The sequence below is a fragment of the Dipodomys ordii genome, unplaced genomic scaffold (assembly GCF_000151885.1).
Source record: "Dipodomys ordii isolate 6190 unplaced genomic scaffold, Dord_2.0 Scaffold234, whole genome shotgun sequence".
In the NCBI taxonomy this organism is placed as follows: Eukaryota; Metazoa; Chordata; class Mammalia; order Rodentia; family Heteromyidae; genus Dipodomys; species Dipodomys ordii.
The window spans coordinates 1,789,074-1,796,896 of record NW_012267450.1 but is presented as its reverse complement, the minus strand read 5'-3'; the positions used below and the strand labels follow the sequence as shown (position 1 = coordinate 1,796,896).

The 7,823-nt window shown below is 46.5% G+C and overlaps 1 protein-coding gene across 1 annotated transcript in view; it reads left to right on the top strand.

The window, feature by feature from the left end:
- The window catches only part of LOC106000684 (zinc finger protein 883-like), a 26,339-nt gene extending 25,466 nt beyond the window's left edge, over positions 1-873 (top strand). The window contains 3 exon segments of the mRNA XM_013035974.1: positions 1-313; positions 459-789; positions 791-873. The exon segment at positions 1-313 is cut by the window's left edge and continues 1 nt beyond it. Coding sequence (XP_012891428.1) covers positions 1-313; positions 459-789; positions 791-833 — 687 coding nt within the window. The 3' untranslated portion in view covers positions 834-873.
- Positions 874-7,823: the final 6,950 nt, after the last annotated feature.

The following is a 7,823-nucleotide window of genomic DNA, read 5'->3' as shown; positions in this document are numbered from 1 at the left end:
ACATGTGGAAAGTCTTTTGTCATCAAGTCCAACCTCACTAGGCATCAGAGAACACACACCGGGGAGAAACCATATGAATGTAAATCATGTGGAAAATCTTTTAGACGGATGTCACATCTCTGTAGGCATCAGAATAGACACACAGCAGAGAAATCTTATAACTGCAACACATGTGGAAAGTCTTTCCTCTACAAGTCTAACCTCATTGACCATCAGAAAATACACACAGGAGAGAAACCATATGAATGTGACACATGTGGAAAGTCTTTTCTCATAAAGTCACACCTCAATACACATCAGAAAACACACACAGGAGAAAAGAAAGTCTTTCCTCTACAAGTCTAACCTCATTGACCATCAGAAAATACACACAGGAGAGAAACCATATGAATGTGACACATGTGGAAAGTCTTTTCTCATAAAGTCACACCTCAATACACATCAGAAAACACACACAGGAGAAAAACCATATGAATGTAACATCTGTGGAAAGTCTTTCACCACGAAGGCAATCCTCAATTATCACCAGCCAATTCATACAGGAGAGAAGCCTTATGAGTGTAACAAATGTGGAAAGTATTTTGTCTACAAGTCATCCCTCAGTATACACCAGAAAACACACACAGGAGAGAAACCATATAAATGTAACAGATGTGGAAAGTCTTTTGTCATGAAGTCATACTTGAGTATGCATCAGAAAACCCATACAGGAGAGAAACCATATGAATGTAATTTATGTGGAAAGTCTTTCAGCCAGAGGTCTCGTCTCTGCATTCATCAGAGCACACATAAAGAAACCATATGAATGTAACACATGTGGAAAGTCTTACTGAAAGATTAAAAATTAGAGTTACATTTTACAATTGCTAACTGCTGATTTTGCTTCTGTAAACTTGCTTGTGCTAGCACTTACCCTTCCCCTCCCTGGAAATAAGTAAAAAGTTTCAGAGTCCAGATGCTGGCCCCTGGACAAGGTCTGTGGTTAAAGATAAAGAACAAAAGAGTATGTTTTTCTAAGTTCTTGTTTGAAAATTCCTCAAATGGGACCCAAGATAAGGACCATCTGGCAAGTCCAGCAAACTAGGTCAGACGTCAACCAATCACAAGCCTGCAACTATGTGAACTGCCCTCTAGGGTGACTGCTCCCCCTAGATTTGCCCTGAGCCAACCATTTTAAGAAGAATGTTACAAAGTTTCCCGCGTAGCATAATGATTGCTGGAGTACACAGTGACTTGTAGATGGACCAATCCCGGGGCACCTGGTTTCTTATCCTAATCCTGTGGGTTTTGCCTTTAAAAATGCCTGTAACTGCTGCTCAGGGCTCTCTCCCATGCCGAGGCAGAGAGACCGATTGTGCAAACACTGAATAAATTCCTCTTGCTTGTTGCATCTGCTGGTTTGGAGTCTTGGTTTCTGGGGCGCCTTCCCGCAGACGAAAGTATCCCAGGAGTCTGGGGTCTTTCATTACCAAGTCACACCTCAGTACCCATCAGAGAACACACTCAGGAGAAAAGCCATATGAATAGCACAATTCATCCTTCAAGAGGCATCAGAGAACACGTAAGGGACACGCCATATTAATCAAACACATGTGGAAAGCCTTTCAGACATATCAAGTCTCAAGCATCAGAGAACAGAGAGAAAAGAAATAATAGAAATGTAACAAATGTGGAAAGTCCACTACAAGTCAAACCCCAATGTTCATCTGAGAATACAGACAGGAGAGAAACCTTATGATTGTAACAATTGTGGAAGGTCTTTCAAGCAGAAGTTTAATCTGAGTGTGCATCAGAGCATTCACACAGGAGAGAAACCTTATGAATGTTGCAAATGTGGAAAGTCTTTCACTTACAAGTCAGATCTTAGCAGACATCAGAGTTTGCACAGGAGAGAAATCAGCACCAAATCAGACAGATGGAAATGAGGATTATAAGAGTTTTGAACTTTATTCTGAGCCACCTTTTAACCCTGTACCTTCTTCATAGAGCATCAGAATTAGAGAAGTTGATGTTGAGCAGCATCCTTTGGTGAACCACCTGATGGAACTGTCTATATTAGATTATGAAATGGTGCACGTTCCTCCTCAAATTCCAGTAGGAGCCTTTTGCTTTGCCCTAGAAGTTCCTGATGATGGTAAATGGACACTACCTCTTCAGAATTACCTGTTTTACACTAAGGAATCTCCCCTTACTACATAGCACCTTGCTAAGGACATACTCATGGTGAAGGCGGCTTTCAACATGACTCTCAAGAACAAGTATGTGAGGCTGGGAAGATGGCTGAGTGGTAGAGTGCTTCCCTTGCATGCCTGAGGCCCTGGGTCCAATTCCTCAGCACCACATAAGCAGAAAAAACCAGAAGTGGTGCTGAGGCTCAAGAGGTAGACCAGTAACCTTAAGCTGAACAGCTGAGGAACAGCACCCAGGCCCAGAGTTCAGGCCCCATGCCAAAAAAACAAAACAAAACAAAACAAAACCAATGAGTGCGCTCCATCTAGGCCTGTCAACAGCATTTTAACACAGGTGAATTCTGCAGTAGTTCAACATATATCCAGAGCAGGGGTCAAAGTGTAACTTGTGAGCTTGAGTTAGAATACTATGATAATAGCTGCAAATAAAATTGGCACCATGTGTCATTTTTGAATATTATCTTACATTGACTAGGATTTTAATGAAGGTTGTGAAACATTTACTATTAATACCTTAACCCATGTGAATGTCATTACTCTAGTGGATCCCAAATCTCACCTTAGCCCAAACAATCATACTGACATGACATCTTAACTCTATCCCCTAACTCTACCTAATGCTAAACCTAACCCAATTCTGACCCTAACCACAGCCAAAATGTAAACCCTAACTGAACCTCAACCCTCACACCTGATTGGAGCCTTCAGTCAAACCTCTGATCAAGCCTCATTCCATTGCTAATGCCCAGCCTAGCACAACTTGTGATCCTATCTCTAAGCAGAACCCTAGCCTTACTTCCTAAGACCACTCAAAACCCTTGTCTATACTGCTGAGGCCACCCATAAGCCTAACCTAAGCAAAAGCCTCACTCTAACATGAAGAGGCCTTCAAACAAAAAAAAGGGTGGTCTGTGCTCTGAATCTAACAATTCCTGAGTCTAGCACCATTGGTGTCGGACATGCAGGCAATGCTGGTTTCCCTGGCCTCCTTTTCCCTGATCTATCATCTTTTTCACAGTTCTAGAGACATGAAAAGGTGTGTGGTACAGTAGTTGGAATTAAAAGAATAATGAAGCAGCCAGTGTTTGTCTATTTTCCCAGTCTGGGAGTAAAATTATGGGCCTTGCCAACATTGGGCAAACTTAAGCTAACAGAACGCACCACAGACTGTGTGGATAGCTCAGTGGACCCATCTACCCATCCATCCAACTAAACAAAGAATTTAAAAAGCATCAACAACAATACATTCAAGCCAGCAACCAAACCATGAGGTGTCCCAGAAATTTTTTTTAGAAGCTCACATCTAATTCTTCCTAGCCAGGTGTTTGAGTACATGAGCCACAACCCTAACAGTTGTTTTTTTCTTGGTTCTTATTTGTTTCTTTAGATTTTGTTTTTAATGACTTACTATTCAAATGGGGGCAAAGTTTGGTCACAAGTCCATGAGCAAAACAAGGACATGTGCCTTTTAGCTGCCCAGAAGAAGCCGGTTGGACCCTAGATAAGGCCTAGCCCAGGCCCAGATGCCCTCTCTCTGCACTCTCTCTGCTCTCTCTGCTCTTTTCTAGCTCTTTCCTCTCTCTTTCCTCTCTTTCCTAGCTCTCTCTCATTCCCAGGCCTTTCCCAGCCATGTGGAGTGCCAACCTTGCCTGGTCCCAGCAAGTCTACTGAATAAACCTACCCCTTACCTGAATACCACGTGCGTGCTGCTGTTCTTACTCGGCTACCTCTTTTTAAAAACCTAACATAAATGGTGCCGTGACTCGCATAAAGGGATTAAAGTCAGGATAGGTGGGATTCCTCTCTGGGTTTTTTTCCCTTTTTTTTCTTTTTCTGTTTGTTTTTCCCTTTTTGCTCTGAGGAATAACCACAGTTCTGACGGCCTTTTGCGAACCCATCTGTCTGCTGTGGACACAGCACATCGATACCATTGCTGCCTTCACATCCACGTCCACACCACTTCTCTACTCTGGTGAGTGAAACTATTCTCTACGGCTCTCTGTTGCTCAGTCTCTGTTCAGGTGTGGCGCCACGCCAGAAAGCTCCTACGGCCTTTAGCTGAAAGGCCAGTCACCTCTGAAGCAGAGGATGCTTGGTTTTGGGGGCTTGGCCATTTCTCTCTAGAGGGCTCTGGGGGAAGTTGGTATGCCGCTTCTGCCTGGTCAGTGCTCTCCTTCATTCACCAGACTGACTCTCCTACTCATTTAATGGGGTGCTGCGAGTCACGCCAGAGCCGTGAAAACCCTTTGAAATGCCTCCTGTGCTCCCTGGAAAGCCAGAGTGCCTCATTTTTATGCCATTCTCAGATGTACACAGTTTTTGCCACTGCAATGGTAAATGATCAGAAGTCTGTTTACTTTCGGGCTCTCTTTGCCCTATCTGCCATTCATGTCCAACTTTCCCTATCTCTCCCTTTCTCTTTTCTACATTTTGGCTTGTGCCCTGAAGGGTGCTATGCAGGCTGGGTCCTGGAGACCCCCTTCTAGGTTCCCTCTCAAAGGCTAGCCAATGTAGGCTTGATCTATTTGTTCAGGGTTTCTTTGCATTTTTCAGAAGTTCGCCATCTTGAATTCTCCATCTTGGCCACATGGTGGGTTAAGGGTTTGGTCCCATCTGACCCTTAACCTTCCACCAAGCTTACTACTCCATCTAGCTATTCTAAGGTGCCTTGCTAACAAGTTGCTCTTTTCACAGGCCCTGGCAACTGAGGCCCAACCATGTGATGTGCTTTGTTAGCAAAGATGTCTAAACATTGTTGTCAAAATTTTAGATTTTGAGTTTTGCCTACATGGTTCTAAAATACTGGGCATATCTGTGCTATAATTCTCATTACATCTAATGAGTTTTGTCATTTCAGAATACTTGTTGGCAATTCTTGATAAGGACTAGGTAAGCTCTACTTATTCTATTTGATCTCCTTGTTGCTTTAATTGGAAATAATAAAGGGCTTTTGTGGCAAAGATTGCAGTTCAAAGCCAGCCCAGGCCGAAAAATCCCTAAGACTCCATCTCCCAACTAACCTGCAAAGAGCCAGGCTGGAAGCATGGCTCAAGACTGAACTGCAAGTGGTACTATATAACTCAAAGTGGTTCAGTGCTAACCTTGAGCAGAAGTGCTCAGGGACATTGCCTAGGCCTTGAGTTCAAACCTCCTTGAATACCAACTGGGAGGGACAAGCCATCCCAGCAATGAGCACCTAGAGTCAGCCAGTCTGGGGAACAAGGGAACATGGAGAGGAGTAAGAGGCGATGATGTCACATCAGCCACTTTGTGCCTGCCCTTTCAAAATTAACCAGAGCCGGGAGATTAGTAGAAGTAAGAAGCCTGCCCATCTAGTGTCCATACCTGTCTACCTATTAACTGGACAAGAATTTATATTCTTGCCTTTGTTACCTGACTTCTCCTCTACCTAGTCACCAGATGTCAGAAGTAGCAAAGGACATTTCTACCAACATTTTCAGCCCCAAGTCCTTTTGCCATTTATTTGCTCTCTAGTATTTTTTTTCCAGCCCCTCAGTGCTCATGAGACTTCTCCAGACTTCATCTAAGGACTCACGCCACCAACGGACAGCTGCTGCTCACTGCTTTCTCTGGGAGGGGACCAAATTCCAGCCTTTTACCCCTATTGTCGACACCCCTTGTCAGCAGGAAGTAGCCAGAGGGAATCCACGCCCTATTTCATGATTATTAAAAGGCTGGAATGTAAGGTCCTCTCCTGGATGGCTAGCAGACTTCACCCTCCTCACAGCAAAGTCTCCACCCAGTACCTGCCTTACCTAGGCAACTGGCACACCTGGAAGAGGTCACATATGAATTTGATGTGGCCACACCTTTCTCCACTGGTACCCTAGATGAGGCCTAGCCCAGGCCCAGATGCCCCCTCTCTGTGCTCTCTCTGCTCTTTTCTAGCTCTTTCCTCACTCTTTCCTCTCTTTCCCAGCTCTCTCTCATTCCCAGGCCTTTCCCAGCCACATAGAGTGCCAACCTTGCCTAGTCTGAAGAGGTCTACTGTATGAACCTACCCCTTACCTGGAAAAAAAAAAAAAGCCGGTTGGTGGATAATGGCTGCACTATCCAGATCTGACATAGATACACAGGTCAAGCTAGCACTGTGTCACCCAGAAACAGGAAGCCTACCCATGGCTTCTGCTTATCCAACCAAAAAAAATATATGTGTGTCTGTGTGTATAGATACATATATATATACATGATTTAAGTTGGGAACTCAACAAACTAGCCTTGAGCAGAAGTGCCCAGGGCTCTGTGATTTTCTGACAAATCCTCCTCCATCTTAAAACACGTGTTGCCTGAGGGTTAAAAATATTTTCACTAAACAAAAGTGGATTTGCAAGGTTCCCCACCTACCATCAGTGAACACAAAGGACTCACTTGACAGGTCTTTGACCATAATGGAGATAAAGGTTGAGTGTGTGTGGAGCAGGTGATTGTCACTCTGAGGGACTCAGCATGCCAGAAGGTGTGTGAGCATGTGTGGAGAACGGAGGGTGACCCGTGCAGGCTGGGGTTGTGCAGAAGCAGGCTAAGGTGGGCTGTCTTCGATGAAAGAACAGTTGAGCAAAGCCTCATTTCAGTGACTGCAATTTATCTATTCAAGGAGTAGGCATCACACATACAGAAGGTTGGGCAAAGCCCCAAAGAAGCCCCTCAGGTACCCACAGGAAGTCGTGCCACGCAGTAGAGGGGCGGGTGGAGTGGCTGAGTGATGGGCGGGTCCGGGTCCGGGTGGGGAGCTGCTGGCCACAGGCTAGTTGTGATTGCAGACAGAAGTGAGAAACCAGTGAGCTATGGGAGAGCAGTGGGGGTGTGTGGGGTGGGTGTGAGTGCGCCACCGTGCGGAAGTGCAGGGTGTGGCACGGGCCTGCGGTGTGGTCAGAGTGTGTGGGGTCGGCAGGGGCTCCCTAGGCAGGGCTGTGAGCACCGGTGGAGCTAGGGGTGGAGTGTGTGTGGAGCAGGTGATTGTGACTGTGAGGGAGTCAGCATGCCAGGAAGGTGTGTGAGCATGTGTGGAGAAAGTGTGGAGAAGGCAGGCTGAGCGGTGCGGTGTGGGCTGGGGTTGTGAAGAAGCTGGGTGGTGGCAAAAGCCTACTGCACCCGGTATTCCCAGGCGGTCTCCCATCCAAATACTAACCAAGCCCGATCCTGCTTAGCTTCCGAGATCGGGCACGTTCAAGGTGGCATGGCCATAGACGCCTGCTGCCGCTGCGCGCAGCCCCAAATGCTGCTGGCTGCCTCTGTAGCCTCAGCTCTCCACACTCTCACCAGCCTCTGCCTCTGCCTCTGCCTCTGCCTGCGGCTCTCGCCTCACACACACCCTCTGTGCCTGCTTGCTTGCACAACTGCATCGGAGCACGCTCGCACCAACGCAAGGACCGCAGCCTCTGCCAGCAAGCCAAACCTGCTGCTCTCGCCGCCAAGTGCTCTCTCCCCCCTTCCTTCCACCCAACCTTCCCCACACACGCACTAATGCTCACAAGGAGACCGGGCCGATTGCCCAGCGACTCACTGCCCTGCCATCCTACCCTGCACCTTGCCTGTGTCACCCTTGCACATTCAAGCGCTCAAGGCAAGTGCACTTGCAGGGCTCCCCACCTGTCTTCTCCGGCCCCCAGGCTA